The sequence below is a fragment of the Nicotiana tabacum genome, chromosome 15, assembly GCF_000715075.1.
Source record: "Nicotiana tabacum cultivar K326 chromosome 15, ASM71507v2, whole genome shotgun sequence".
Lineage (NCBI taxonomy): Eukaryota > Viridiplantae > Streptophyta > Magnoliopsida > Solanales > Solanaceae > Nicotiana > Nicotiana tabacum.
The window spans coordinates 13,608,752-13,624,387 of NC_134094.1; the positions used below are offsets into that span (position 1 = coordinate 13,608,752).

The 15,636-nt window shown below is 36.0% G+C and overlaps 2 protein-coding genes across 5 annotated transcripts; both read right to left on the reverse strand.

Moving 5' to 3' along the window:
• Window positions 1-639: 639 nt before the first annotated feature.
• LOC107771208 (putative late blight resistance protein homolog R1B-8) lies at window positions 640-6,711 on the reverse strand. The gene is made up of 3 exons (XM_075230601.1): window positions 6,631-6,711; window positions 2,715-5,423; window positions 640-981 (listed from the first exon to the last, which is right to left on the reverse strand). Exon 2 carries the CDS (start codon window positions 5,407-5,409, stop codon window positions 3,244-3,246), a length of 2,166 nt encoding a protein of 721 aa, XP_075086702.1. The 5' UTR covers window positions 5,410-5,423; window positions 6,631-6,711; the 3' UTR covers window positions 640-981; window positions 2,715-3,243.
• On the reverse strand, window positions 6,279-11,794 carry LOC107771209 (putative late blight resistance protein homolog R1A-3). 4 transcript variants are annotated; one of them, XR_012699141.1, is made up of 3 exons: window positions 7,393-11,794; window positions 6,819-6,970; window positions 6,279-6,711 (listed from the first exon to the last, which is right to left on the reverse strand). XR_012699141.1 is itself a non-coding variant. In XM_075230600.1 (3 exons), the coding sequence occupies exons 2-3, from the start codon at window positions 10,202-10,204 to the stop codon at window positions 6,957-6,959; spliced, it is 2,826 nt and encodes a 941-aa protein (XP_075086701.1). In that variant the 5' UTR covers window positions 10,205-10,218; window positions 11,336-11,794; the 3' UTR covers window positions 6,279-6,956. The 4 variants fall into 4 exon arrangements, 3 of the variants coding, with proteins under 3 accessions (XP_075086701.1, XP_075086700.1, XP_075086699.1); XM_075230600.1 differs by having other exon boundaries at window positions 6,279-6,970; window positions 7,393-10,218; window positions 11,336-11,794; XM_075230599.1 differs by having other exon boundaries at window positions 6,279-6,970; window positions 7,393-10,218; window positions 11,303-11,794.
• Between the last annotated feature and the right edge of the window lie 3,842 nt (window positions 11,795-15,636).

A 15,636-nucleotide genomic window follows, 5' to 3' on the forward strand; every position in this document is an offset into this window, starting at 1 on the left:
ATTAGGACCCTACTGTTACACTTAGGCACAAATATAACCCTAATTAAACGGAGTGCCACATGGCATCTCAAGAACAAAAGCTCCAATTTAAATATCTAGATCCAATTTAAACCGACCCCTATTTCGTAAGTTGTGTGTATGTTATTGTATGTCCAATAATACATTGAAGATACAAATAACATCCACAATACATACAAACGACATACAAAATAGGTGCGATATACTCTCAATCTTGCACGTGCAATCCTATAAGCTTCTGCTTTAGAGCTTCTCCTCTTTGCATGATCTTCAGCCTACTTTAATTGCTCTAGCCAATCTATGGTTCTCCTATTAACTTCTTGTTTGAACAAGATCTTATTCTAGATCTAAGCAGTAGAGTCACATTGGAAAAATAAACGTGATCTACTCTCAATCTTATTATTGCAGAAAGGGCAAGACTATGGTACGTCCATTTCCCATTGCAGCAATCTGTCTCCGGTAAGTATTCTCCCATGTGCTACCAGCCTCAATATGAATATCCATTTAGTAGCTCCTAGATTGTAGAAATACACAGAGGCGACCTAAGATTTCTAAAATATGGGTGCACCATTGAAAAATGAGGGGAAAAAGCACTAAGTGGGAATCGATCCATGTTCCTTTGGATAAAGCATTCAAGCAGGTGCATCATTCAACCTTTTTGGAGCATGAGGCCCAACCGATAATATTAGATTAATTTTACAAAATATATACATAAAATACTCGATTTGACGAAAAGACCATGGGTTCGCGTGTACCGCAAAAACAACCAAAATCCACCCCCGGAAATACACCCCTCAGTTTAGTGTACAAGCTGTTTAATAGAGAACTTAGCTATCTCTTTTATATAAACCAAAACACATTACCTCACAAGTTTACCTTAAAAATAGTTTGCTCAATTCTCCTCTGAATCTTCTTCAACCTTTTCCATAACTTCCTCTACTGCTTCTCCGTATTAATATCTGTCTGTACAATGGCCATTACAGGTGAATCTTCAATAAGTGTAAAGTGAAAAGGGGGAGAGATTATCAGAGTCAGAAACTCACATACTTCAACCAGACGACAATTATTCAAAACGTTTCCCTAATTATCATAGATGTAGGTTATCTAATGAATTTCATTCTTGGCATAAATAAATAATACGTAAATAAATTAAACAAGTTCAGTAGAAATACTTAAGGGCAAAGATCCAAATATGCCCTTGTACTATACGAAATTGAACACATTTGCCCTTCGTTAATACTTTAGCTCAAATATGCTCTTACCGTCACATAGTTGGTCTATATATGCCCTTAGAGTTACACAGTTGGCCCATATATGCCATTTTCGAAACGGAATTCACCCAAACTAATTAGCTCTTTCGTTAATTGTATTAAAGTGTATTACAAACACTATTTCCTTTTTATTAGTACTTTTTTTTTCTTTACCTTTCTCTTTTCTTTCTTCTTTTTTCTTTTCTTCTCTTTTTTTTTCCCTTTTTCTTTCTCCCTTATCCGTTTCCTCCTTTACTGATGTCTTCTCCATTTTCGTCACCAATTTCACTTGACAAAACTCATGAATTTCAATTACTAAGAAAATTCTCCCATAAGGTAATCAAATTCCAATTTCACTGGCCCTCTAAATAAACGAAATTAAATTGTTCCAAAAATTATGGTTTAAACTTTAAAATAATAAAAACATCTCAACCTTTAACAATACTCAAAAAACCAAAATATTTAAATTGTTTCCAGAAAGATAATTTAATGATTAAAAGCCTAGAGTTCAAGCTGTAGTATTATAAATTTCAGTTGTTAGTCTTTTTTCATCTTTTTTCAGCTGGACATTTTCTATTTTTTTTTATTAACCATGTAAATTAGGGGTGTACATGGAACGAGTTGGTTCGGTTTTTATCAAAACCAAACCAAACCAATTATATCGATTTAGATTGTTCGATTTTGTTGGATTTTTCGGGTTTTTTGTTACATAAATATTATTTCAATCCTACTTTGTTAAATTTTTTAGAACTAAATATATGTTCAGTAAAAATTTAAAAATTGACAAACATATGATCTATAAAAATATTCTTATGGGAGAATTTTCTTAGTAATTGGAATTCATGAATTTTGTAAGTGAAATTGGTGACGAAAATGGAGAAGACATCAGTAATGGAGGAAATCGGATAAGGGAGAAAGAAAAAGGAAAAAAAAAAGAGAAAAAAAAAAGAAGAAAGAAAAGAGAAAGGTAAAGAAAAGAAAGTACTAATAAAAAAAAAATAGTATTTGTAATACACTTTAATACAATTACCGAAAGAGCTAATTAGTTTGAGTGGATTCCGTTTCGAAAAGGGCATATATGTGCCAACTGTATAACTCTAAGGGCATATAGGGACCAACTATGTGACGGTAAGGGCATATTTGAACTAAAGTATTAACGAAGGGTAAATGTGCTCAATTTCGTATAGTACAAGGGCATATTTGAACCTTTTTCCGAATACTTAATAATATGTGCAATGATTCTTATATACCCTTTTACTGAACCTATATATCATAATAAAAGGCCCTAACATGGTAATCACATGTACCAGACTTTACGAACTATTCAATTTCCTCCTGTTGAATTCAACGATATAGTAGTTATGCACAAAAGAATCATATAATTTAACACAGTTTTTCAGAAGTCAAACATACAATGGATGTTGAAGATTCATTCAAACTACTTACCTCTAATTCTGTCAAAGGCATAAACTTTAAGCATGTCGCTTCCCGAACTCTCTAATTGCTCTTTCTGGATCTGCTCAGCAAAAGACACAAGGGAAGGAATACATCCATGCAACTCAATTTGTTGTAGTGTCACACTTTCTGCGAATCCTTGAGGAATCTCTGTTAAGTACCTGCAATTTCTGATAATTACGCGCTCAAGGCATGGGAAATAATCATCAGCGGCTCTCCAGTAAACAAGATTCAACTCCTCAAGGAGCAAGAATTTTAGTTCAGGAAATCCCATCTCTGTTACTTCCCATGCTGTTCTTAAACGAAAGGCTCCATTCTTCAACTGGAGCACGTTGAGTTTGGGCAACATGCTAATGGTTGTCATGTCCTTCCACATCAATCCAGTGCCGTTAAGTGTCAGCTTTTTGAGATTTGGTGGGAAAGAATCTAGACGTGGAAGCCTTACGAAACGAGACATGTAAGATTTAATTCTTAGCTCCTCGAGATCATGTAAATATATTAGATTATCTAGGCATCTGGACTAACCATCATATTCATCATTTTTGCCAAAAATCCCCAATTTTTTCACTTTCTTAATCCCTTCAAATATTTCTTTTGTGCAACAACAAGGACTCAACCCATAAACACTTTGCAAGTTTTCCAAAACCCGATACTTAACTTCATTAGCTGATACCTTTGGAGGAGAATTCAAATATATCTTCGAAGAGTGGAGATGTCTCAATTGAGACATTTCCCAAATTTCATTTGATAAATATATGGTATGGCATGTATTTGGAAAATATTGAGGGAAAACAAAGGTCTGTAAATTCCAAAGTTTAGAAATTGGTAGATCTTTAGGAATCGTACGAACTATCATAGCCAAATACCTTAAAGAAACTAGGTGTACTATTTCTCTAGGTAAATTGTGGAAGCCCACTTTTTCCAAGTCCAATACTCTAAGAAGTTTGAAATGGTTTAGTCTTAATGCAAGATAGTCTATGCTTTTGGTGAAAGAAATATGAAGAGAACGCGTTTTGCTATGAGTAAGATCACCAAAACGAAAAGGAGAAGAAAAACCTCGCGCTGAATGAAGTGACACCCACTGACGACCTTTAGGGAAAACTGTTCGGTGTCCTTTAGCAATTGAAGGATTAACAACGTACAAGAGATTCTCCTTTTCAGCTTCTCTCAAGCATAAATCATGGAGAAGATCATGAATCCTGCATGTCTTGGTTTTGCCATCCAAACTTCGCTTGCTAACAACAACTAGACTCTTATCGATAAGATCATGTAAAAGACTAGAGCCCAATTTCTCCAGCTCCTCGAGCCCCTTTAGCTCTAAGAGTCCTTCCGCAACCCATAATCTAATCAACTTTTTCACAGAAATCTCACTAGCTTTTGGGAAAACTCCGAAATACAGAAAGCAAGCTTTCAAATGTGAAGGAAGATAACTGTAGCTCAAAGAGAGCACTCCTGAGCAACGCTCATAATCATCAAGGTTTACTAAAGAGCTAACACTTTGAGCTACTTCCCTCCACGCGTCCAGTGTCCTCTTGCTAGAGAGAGTCCCTGCAACCACAGAAATTATTAGTGGTAATCCTTGGCAATTTTCTATGACTACCCTTGCGACATTCTCAACTTCAGTTGGACAACCTTTTTTGCCAAATGCCTTTTGGCAAAATAAATGCCAACTTTCCTTTGGCTTCAGGAGACGCATTGGAAAAGGATCGTTAGGAAAACTAGCATATTGAGCAACATTCATGTCTCGAGTAGTCAACAGTATACGACTTCTGTTACTATTATCTGGAAACCATAGTTTAATCTCATCCCAGGCTTCCGTGCTCCATATATCATCCACAACAATCAAATACCTCCTACCCTTTAAACTTTTTTGCAAGCGATCTGCAAGTGCATCATCAATTTTCTGCAAGCCATCTTCTAATTCTCCATCACTCTTCTGCAAGCGATTTGGTTGTTCTCCATCGCTTTTCTTATCGGCCTCTTCATCCACCCCAATAGCATCTTGAAGGAGGGATAAAAGCATCCTTCTTATACTGTAGTCCTTGGACACAACAATCCATGCGCGAACATCAAAGAAGCTCACAATTGAGGGATCAAAAAATATTCTTTTAGCAAAAGTTGACTTACCAATGCCGCCCATCCCAAAGATAGAGATGACTTCCAGTTGAGATGAGTGTCCCCTAAGTTGACCCAGCATGAGTTCTTGTTCAATGTTGTACCCCACCATTTCGTTCTCGAGGGTTAAAGCATTTGATTGTGATGAAGTAGAAGCGCCAAGCGAACAATTTCCAGCTCGCATATTATTCTCCCTCAGCTTCATTAGCTCTTTGTTCACAGAGTCAATGTCTTTTATAGCTCGCTGCAAGATCATAAGAAGCCTCGAATGGGCATTTGTAGGAAGGTGGAAGACTCGTTGCAACATCTTAAGAAGCTTCTTCTGGGCCTCTCTTTGAATGTGTGATTCAACTTCGTCTTCTACTTTATGTGCTACATCTTTGACCTGTTTTAGCAAATCCTTCATTGGTTCATTATTAGAATTAGTGTCAAGAAACTCTAGCATAGAGCCAACCTTGTCGTAGAGTAATTTCAAGTGTTCTTTGTGATCCTCCTGAAGGTCTGAGGTGGATTGTGAAATCAGTTGTATTGTTCCCATCAGAGAAGTTACTGCAGCATAAACTGTAGCCATATCTCTCCCAACTTCTGCAAAGAACTTTCAAGATTTGTGAATGAAGAAATTTGCAGAAAGTTGGCACTCAAAAATGATAGACAAACTTGACTACTACTGCTAACTATATCAAGTGGTGCTCATTAATTTGTTGAATACTTCCTGATAATTTGTTGAAGTCAACTATTGCACACTGGAAACAATAAAGTTTGATACATAGTAGGGAGTACTACTATATCAAAATCAAAGCAAATTGTTTATTCTTTTTTTTAAAAGCTGAAGACTTGAGAATTCTACCTACCAAGGTACTAATTTTGAATAATCATTGGCACATTGTGGACATGGAAAAAGAGAATAAAAGAACAAAACAAAAGGAGGAAGAAGCAAAGATGCAACACATATAGGTTTATCAGATACTTTCTGATAAGTTTCCATTGTTCAATAACTTTCTCCATAAAAGAAAAATGGGTGTTCACACACCACACCTTCTTTTATTTTATTAATTATTCTAACGCATCAACTTGTTTTCACTAACTGCTTGTTTGGATGGTTGTTACCTATTGTATTGTATCGTATTGTTACTTTAAATACAATGTTTATTTTGATTGTTACTTAAATTTTATTATATCGTATCGTTAAATTCATCGTTTCGTAACGACGAAAAGTGTCACTTTATGGAATGACGGATTTGGTGTATTAGCATCGTTTCCTTGCTTTTTTCTCTCATCTTGTCCTTCCTTATTATTAAATAATTATATTTTATCATTTACCCTACTTTTTAATATAATAATTCTAATCCGTATACTATTTTTTTAAGTAATGTTGCAAGTTTATTCTTTATACTGTTGGTGCATGATATCATGAAACGACGACAAACGATACAAATACAATGCAGTACAATACAATACCATACATTATGAAACAACACGTAATAACAATCCAAACAAGCTGTAAAGAGTAGTTAAAGTAAAAGATATGACAACGTTTTGTAGGAGATAACTACATCTCCTCTGTTGAGTCACCGGCAGAAGTTTTACCACCGGCGAGCAAGTCCGGTCACCGGTGCCGTCCTCGACCTTAAAAACAACTCCGAACTGCAGCTCCCCGAGCTCTGTCTGTGAAACAAAATGGATTTCCCCGATAACCTACTCTCCAATTCTTCTCCTCATTACCTCTCCGCTGAGTTCTCAGAGATGGAATCATCATATTAAAACAGCAGTTGCTTGCAAATGGATTTGTTACCTGAAGTAGTGGAGATATTGGAAATGGAAGCCGAGAGCAGCTATGGAGTGGCGGCGAGTCTCGATTTTTCAGTGACCAGCTCTTGAGAAAATTAAAATATGCATCAAAGATTAGCCACTGAAGAGTGAAGACAATCCAAGGCTGTGCGGTTGAATTGAATTTATTGGCTACACCATAACTTCACTTACACTTTCTAGTTCAGAGAAAACAAAGATTTAGACCTCTCATAACTTCTGTGTCACTGTGTCTTAACAGAAAAACAAGGTGCTCCTGTTTCTGGGATGTTGGGCATTGGTTCAATCGTAGTAAGTGGAAACGGTTAGCTCTCACCAGATTCTCCCTGTACAAATGGCCATTACAAGTGAGTCTCGAGTAAGTGTAAAGTAAAAAAACATTGAGAGATTATTAGAGTTGAAAACTCACAATAACACATACAATTACTTTAAAGATATTTAACATTTCAAACTTCAACCATCCACCTATTCTTCAAAAGGGTTGTCGTCTTTCACCAAATGTCCCAACAATTCGAATTTAGACTTCATTTTGCCATTTAATTCAACTATAATGTACACAATTAATGTAGTCTAAGAGCACATGCAGTTTAATGCTAAGTTAAAATTGAGAGAAGCCGTTGAAAATGAATAAAATGAATATGGATTATCTCATTTCTATTTTAATTAAAAGATGAAACGCGCAGTTCATCAGAATTCAAACTTATAATGGATGTTGAAGAATCATATAATTCAGAAATACTTCACTTACATTTAATGGTGTCAAAGGCATAAACTTTAAGCATGTTATTCCCCAAACTCTCCAATTGCTCTTTCTGGATCAGCTCAGCAGAATTCACAAGGGAAGGAGAACATTGATGTAACTCAATTAGCTGCAGTGTCATACTATCTGCAAATTCTTGGGGAATCTCTTTTAAAAACCTGCAATTTCTTATAATTATACGCTCGAGGCATGGGAAACAATCATCAGTGGCTCTCCAATATCTAATATTCAACTGCTCGAAGAGCAAGAATTTCAATTTAGGAAATTGCATCTCTGTTACTTCCCAGACTATGTTTGGTACAAAGGCATTATTCCTCAACTGGAGTACCTCGAGTTTGGGCAGCATGCTAACGATTGTCATGTCCTTCCACAGTAAAAAAGTGCAGCAAAGTGTCAGCTTCTTGAGATTTGGTGGAAAGGAACCTGGACAAGGAAGCCTAAGAAACGTATCAGCTTTGAATTTTCTGTATGATACAATAGTTAGTGCCTCAAGCTCATGTAAATCCACTAGATTCTCGAGGCATCTAGGCTCACTATTAAAATCATCTTTAGTTCCATAAATCCCCAATTTTTTCACCTTCTTAATCCCTTCAAATATTTCTTTTGTGCAACAACGAGGAATCAACCCAGAAACACTTTGCAAGTTTTCCAACGCCCGGTACTTAACTTCATTATCTGATACCATTGGAGGAGGAGAATATAAGTACATCCTTGTAGACCGGAGATGCCTCAACTGAGACATTTCCCAAATTTCACTTGGCAAATATATGACCCCTTGGTATTCTGGCATATTTTGAGGAAAAATAAAAGTTTGTAAATTCTTAAGATTGAAAATTGGTAGATCTTTAGGACTCCTAGAAACCTTCACAGCCAAATACCTTAAAGCAACTAGGTGTACTACTTCACTAGGGAATTCATACCAACTTGTCTTCAATTCCAATACTCTAAGAAGTTTGAAATGGTTTAGTCCTAATTTAGAACGAGAATGCTCTGTTATGTAGGAATAAACCTGAAGAGAACGTGTTTTTCTACAATTAAAACGGATTGGAGAAAACCTACCGTCCTTTGGATAAACTGACACCCACCGACGAACTTGAGAGGAATCCTTTCTAGATCCTTCATATGTAGTCACCGGCGTTTCTGTAACATGCAAGAGATTCTCGCTTTCAGCCTCTCTCAAGCATAAATCGTGCAGAAGATCATGAATCCTACATGTCTTGATTTTGTCATTCAAACTTCGCTTGCCAACAACAACTAGACTTTTATCAATAAGATTACTTAAAAGATTAGTAGCCACTTTTTCCAATCCCTCAAACCCCTTCAGCTCTAGGAATCCTTCGGCAACCCATAATCTAATCAACTTCTTCACAGAAATCTCACTTGCTTTCGGGAAAACTCCAAAATACAGAAAGCAAGCTTTCAAATGAGACGGAAGATGATTGTAGCTCAAAGCGAGCACTCCTGAGCAGCGTTGATAATCATCAAGATTTACTAACGAACTCACACTTTGAGCTACTTTCCTCCACTCATCCAATGTCCTCTTGCTAGATAGAGCCCCTGCAACCACAGAAATCATTAGTGGTAATCCGTTGCAATTTTTCACAACTTCCCTTGCAATATTCTCAAATTCAATTGGACAGACGTTTTGGTCAAATGCCTTTTGGCAAAATAAAGTCCAACTTTCCTCTGGCTTCAGGAAACGCATTGGAGAAGGATCCCTAGGATAGCTAGCATATTGAGCAACCTTAATGTCTCGAGTAGTCAATAATATCCGACTTCTATTATTGTATTCTGGAAACCATAGCCTAAACTCATCCCAAGCTTCTGTGCTCCATATGTCATCCACAACAATCAAATACCTCCTACCTTTTAAACTTTTTTGCAAGAGATCTGCTAGTTCTCCATCGCTTTTCTGCATGTGATTTGCTAGTTGTACATCACTTATCTTCTTTTTCTTCTTCTTCAAGTTACCTTCTTCTCCTCCTCCTCCTCCTCCTCCTCCTCCTCCTCCTCCTTCTCCTTCTTCTTCTTCTTCTTCTCTGTGTTCTCCAATATCGCTTTTCTTATCAAGCTCCGCATTTACCCCAGCATCTTGAAGGAGGGATAGAAGCATCTTTCTTAAATTGTAGTCCTTGGACACAGTAACCCATCCACGAACATCAAAGAAGCTCACAATTGAGGGATCATTAAACATTCTTTTGGCAAAGGTTGACTTGCCAATGCCGCCCATCCCAGCAATAGAGATGACTTCCAGCTGAGACGAGTGTCCTGTAAGTTGACCCCGCATGAGCTCTTGTTCAATGTTGTGCCCCACCATGTTGTTCTCGAGGGTTGAAGCCTGCAATCGTGGTGAACTAGAACCACCAAGTGAAAAATTTCCAGCTCGCATATTATTATTATTATTATTATTATTATTATTATCCTTCAGCTTGTTGAGCTCTTCCTTGACAGAATCAACTTCTTCTATAGCCCGTTGCAAGATCATAAGAAGCCTCTCATGTGCCTTTGTTGGAAGGTGGAACACTCGTTGCAAGATTTTAAGAAGCGTCTTATGGTTTCCTCTCCAAATGTGTGATTCAACTTCATCTTCTACTTTATGTGCTACATCTTTGACCTTTTTTAGCAAATCCTTCATTGGTTCATCATCAGAATTAGTGTCAAGAAACTCTAGCATAGAACCAACCTTGTCGTAGAGTAATTTCAAGTGTTCTTTGTGATCCTCCTGAAGGTCTGAGGTGGATTGTGAAATCAGTTGTATTGTTCCCATCAGAGAAGTTACTGCAGCATAAACTGTAGCCATATCTCTCCCAACTTCTGCAAAGAACTTTCAAGATTTGTGAATGAAGAAATTTGCAGAAAGTTGGCACTCAAAAATGATAGACAAACTTGACTACTACTGCTAACTATATCAAGTGGTGCTCATTAATTTGTTGAATACTTCCTGATAATTTGCTGAAGTCAACTATTGCACACTGGAAACAATAAAGTTTGATACATAGTAGGGAGTACTACTATATCAAAATCAAAACAAATTGTTTATTTTTTTATGAAATTTCCTAGATGTGGACAGTCACTTTTTCTTGGTTTTGATTTTTTTTTTAATTTTAAAAGCTGAAGACTTGAGAATTCTACCTACCAAGGTACTAATTTTGAATAATCATTGGCACATTGTGGACATGGAAAAAGAGAATAACAGAACAAAACAAAAATAGGAAGAAGCAAAGATGCAACACATATAGGTTTATCACATACTTTCTGATAAGTTTCCATTGTTCTATTTTCTCCACAAAAGAAAAAAAAAGGTGTTCACACACCACAGTTTCTTTAATTTAATTAATTATTCTGAAGCAGCCATCAAGTTGTTTTCACTAAAGAATTAGTTCAATGACAACGTTTTGCAGGATGTCCCTAAGTCAAGCAATTGAAACATGTTTGCTATTTGAAGGTCCGCCAAATGGCACCTCAATTATTTTAAGAAAGTTTGTAAACATAGACTCCAAATATCCCATTTAAATATTAGTGTAAAACAAAGGCGGTGCGTGAAGGTCAAGAATTAAGATAGAAAGTTAGTAGCTAGTCGACGTGTTAGTATGACATATTTCTTATTCTTAAATTGCTATTACTGCCTAGTGTTTGCTACGGTTTTCTTATGTTATTACTGCTTGTTGCCCCGCCTTTTTTTTTTTTTTTTTTGAGTCTGAAAATCTATCAAAATAATCTTTTTGAAGTAGAAGTAAAATCTATATACACAGTATCATCCCCAAAAGTCAGTTTTGGGATTGTTGTTATCGTAAAACATTAGGAGTACAATAAGTGAGGACTATAATTCTTAATCTAAACAGTAAAAGTAAACCAAGAATAGAGTATTATTTGAAAAAGAAATTCCCATATATTTAACCTGTCAACGATATCAAAATTGAACTAAGATCACCTAATTGACTGAAGCAAAGGAAAGAAATCTTTGACTAAGACAACTACATCTCCTCCGTCGAGTCACCGGCGAAAGTTTTACCACCGGCGAGAAAGTCCGGTTACCCGTGCCGTCCTCGACCTTCACAACAACTCCGAACTGCTGCTCCCTGAGCTCTGTCCGTGAATCGACATGAATTTCACCGATAACCTACCCTCCGATTCTTCTCCTCGTTACCTCTCCGGTGAGTTCTCAGAGATAACGTCATACTAAAACAACAATTGCTTGCAAATGGCTTCGTTACCTGAAGTAGTGGAGAAATTGGAAATGGAACGGTTGATGGTATGTGCAATTGGAGTTGTTGAGGATGCAATTAACCATAGTTCAGTAAACAGTGCATTATTATTAATTTTTTTTAAAATAATCCTTTAAACATGTACCCTAATTTTTGAAACGAAAGGCAATAGAATTTATCATACCCTTTATATTATTTGGAATTTTAGATAGTTGTATATTTAAATTCGTTGTTAGATGATGACGAAAAAATGTCACTCTACTCTACGTAAGGACAAATTTGACGTGGTAGCATTGTTACCATAATTTTTTCTATCGTCTTGTCCCTCCTTATTATTAAATAATTTTATTTTATCTTTTATCCTATCTTTTTTATATAATTTTAGCTCATACTTTATTTTTTTTCCGTAATATTGCAAGTTTATTTTTCACGATAAATAATATAATTTATCCAAATATTATATTTATTAAAATAATACAGTACAATTACTATACAATAAGAAGATATAGTAATACATTATGAAACGATTCATAACCAATCATTCAAACAAGCTGTAAATAACCATTCACCTCTCAACCTCATATCCAAATACGAGAACTCATGTCACAGTGACACATGATTCCCTTTAAAGCAAGGGAAAAAGGTCAAGCTTACACCTTTGCTATGTAAAAATACTCTATCCGTTTTAATTTAGATGATTTAGTTTGACTTGACACAAAGTTTAAAAAAATTTATTTTGATAAGGGGCAAAAACTTTGTAGGATCATAATATTGTTGTGGCTATAAAAAATTATCATTAAAGAAGGATTGAGAAACTACCAGCTATGTCCATTTATCAGTAGTTTATTATAAAAAATGGTCAATTCATATAATATTACTAATATTAGCCAAATATTATCAATACTAGCAAATTAGCTATTAGTAGCAAAAACAAAAGGTCATATTTTTGCTTTCTTTTGATTGGATGTTATTAGAATAGATTGGGTATATCTTAAGAAGCTTGAATCTCAATTTTGGGATGATTTGGTAGAGTTTTCAAGTGGTTTGAATTGAAAATTTAAAATAGAACATGAACATGAACATGAAAAAATGATATGTGTATCACACTGTGCATTATTTTTATATCACATATGTATCATAGTTGTATCAAATGTTTATCACATGTATACCTATGTGCGAGATACATGCGTGATACATGTATCGCAGAAGAATTTTTTGAACTCGATTTTAACTACGAATTTTGATACCAAATCAGTCCAAATCACCTCCAATCTTCATCAAATTTTGTATATTGACACATCTATTTGTTTTAAAGAATTTCAAACATACCCATTGGAAAAGGTCCTTTTTGGCTTAGTTTTTGGAATCTTGTTGTAATGACCCGACCAGTCGTTTTGAGCTTTAAGGTTTCGTTCAGTGGTTCGAGGTCTTGAATAGCTTCATATTGTGTATTATGACTTGTGTGCATGGTCGGATTTGAATTTCGGATGCTCCGGAATGAATTTGGATGAGTGATTCTCACTTTAGAATCTTAAGTTGAAAATGTTGACCGAGATTTGACTTTAGTGAAAACGACCCTATAACTGTGTTTTGATGGCTCTCATAATGATGTTGGACTTGGGCGTTTGTCTGGAATCAAATTCGGAGGTCCGTAGGTTGATTTGTGTTGTTATGTTGAAAGTTGACAATTTAAAGGCTTAGAATCTTTACAAGTTTGACCGTAGGTTAACTCATAGATATCGTGTCTGGATTTATATTTTGGGACTTGGAATAGGTCCGTTTCGTCATTTGGAACTTGTCTGCAGAGTTTGGCATCATTTCGAGTTGATTTGATAGGAATCGGACACGCGGTTGTATTTTTAGAAGTTTTTGAGTTTCATGTTGATTTCATGTATTTTGGAGGTTCGATTCGTGGTTTCGGATATTATTTTGATGATTTTATTGAGCGATCGAGTTTGTGTTATGTTTTTAGACTTGTATTGATGTTTGATGTGGAGGTCTGAGGGCTCAGGTGAGTTTCGTACGCGTTTTGGAGTGTTTGGAAGAGGTTTAGTGTTGCTGGTGTTGATCAAGTCTTGCAGGCCTCGCATTTGCGAGATATATGTCGCATTTGCGATATCAGACTAAGTCGGCTAGGTTCGCATTTGTGAACCCAAAGTTCGTATTTGCGATAGGGGCTGGGTGAGCTTGTTCGCATTTGGGATCTTAAGGGTCACATTTGCGAAGTGCCCCATGTTCGCAATTGCGATGGCAGTAGGGGTATGAGATGGTTCGCTTTTGCGATCATGTCCTCGCATTTGCGAACCCAAGGACGCAATTGCGACATCTGCGAATGGACATAAAAGCTGAGGGACGGGAATTTGGTCTCATTTTCATATTTTGGAATCCTAGACTAGGTAAGAAGCGATTTTGAGGAGGGATTTTCATCTACAATCATTGGGTAAATGATTTTATTCAATTTTCAACTATTTTACATGATTATATGTGAGTTTTAACATCAAAATTATGAGAATCAAAGTAAAATTTTGAGAAACATTGTTTATATTTTGAAAAATGAGAATTTGCATTTTGAGAGTCGATTTGGATTCGGATTTTGAAACTAATCACATATATGAACTCGTGGGGTCATGGGTAGTCAGAATTATCATTGGACAAGGGTTATGACTGGGCGGGCCTCGGGTTGATTTTTGTTGACTTTTAAGGAATTGTGTAAAATAATAGCTTTATTTATTGGAATTGATTTCTCTTGCATTATTTGATGTTCGATTTTGGTTAGATTTGTGACGAGCGGAGGTGAATTGTAAAGGAAAAGCTATTTTTAAGTATTGATTGAGGGATTTTGAGGTAAGTAACTTGCCTAACGTTGTGTGAGAAAAACTACCCCATAGGGATTGGTTTGTTTGTACTATTTGAACTACGTAAAAGGCGTGTACACGAGGTGGCGAGTATGTATGCGGCTTATAGGTGGAAATTTGACCGGTTTAGACTCTTATGTTCTTATGTACATTAAAATGAAGTTGTCTTATCATGTAAATCCTCCATTGCTAAATTTACCCTTACGTGTCTTGTATGAAGTTGATTGGTTCATGTTCTACCCGTTATTGCCAAATATACTCTTATATGCCTTAATTGAAGTTGGTACCTCTTTTATCACCATGTTATCTCTTCCGTAGTTGATTATCCTTAATTGAAGTTAATGTTATCTCTTCCATTATTGTCTTATCCTTATTTAAAGTCATTGTTACATGTTATCTCTCTTATTGTTGAGTTATTCTTATTTGAAATTATTGTTACATGTTATCTCTCTTATTGTTGAGTTACTCTTATGTGACATCGTTGTTACACACTATCTCTCTCATTGTTGAGTTATTCTTGTTTGAAACTGTTATTACTTGTTATGTCTTTCGTCGTGAGCTCGTTCTTCCGTTCTTTATGTTTTGTAATTCTTGTGTTGATTTACTTACCGTACTCTCGTGTTATTGTTGTTGTTGTTGTGGTTGTCTTACTCAGTGTTGTTGAGCCGAAGGCTATATGTGGTTGTGTTATTAGAATTATTTTAAGGAAATGTTGTGGCTCATGGGCACATGTGGTGCGAGTCGTTATATTGTGTTGTTATATTTTTGGCACATGTGATATTGTTGAGAGGATTGTCGGGGTATTCGCACGTGAGTTGTCCATGCTATTATTATTATTGATATTTGCACATGCGTCGTGACAAGGCAGGCCATATATGTGGGTTTGCGCATGTGCGAGACAACGTATGATGATTATATGCGTGTGTGGTGAGACAAAGCGGGCATTTAGCGAGACAAGGCGGGCATTTACTTTATTGTTGTGCACGTGGAGAGACAAAGAGGGCTATGTCGGGGATGATTTGTGATAACTTGTGATGGCCTAGGGGAATTATTATTGATGATATTTATGCAGTGGTGTGCCTACTTTTTCGTGAGTCATGCATTTTGTGTTTTTTATGTTGTTTCCTATGTGTCATTCGTTGTCCATACTCTTACTTGTTGACTCGAGTTGT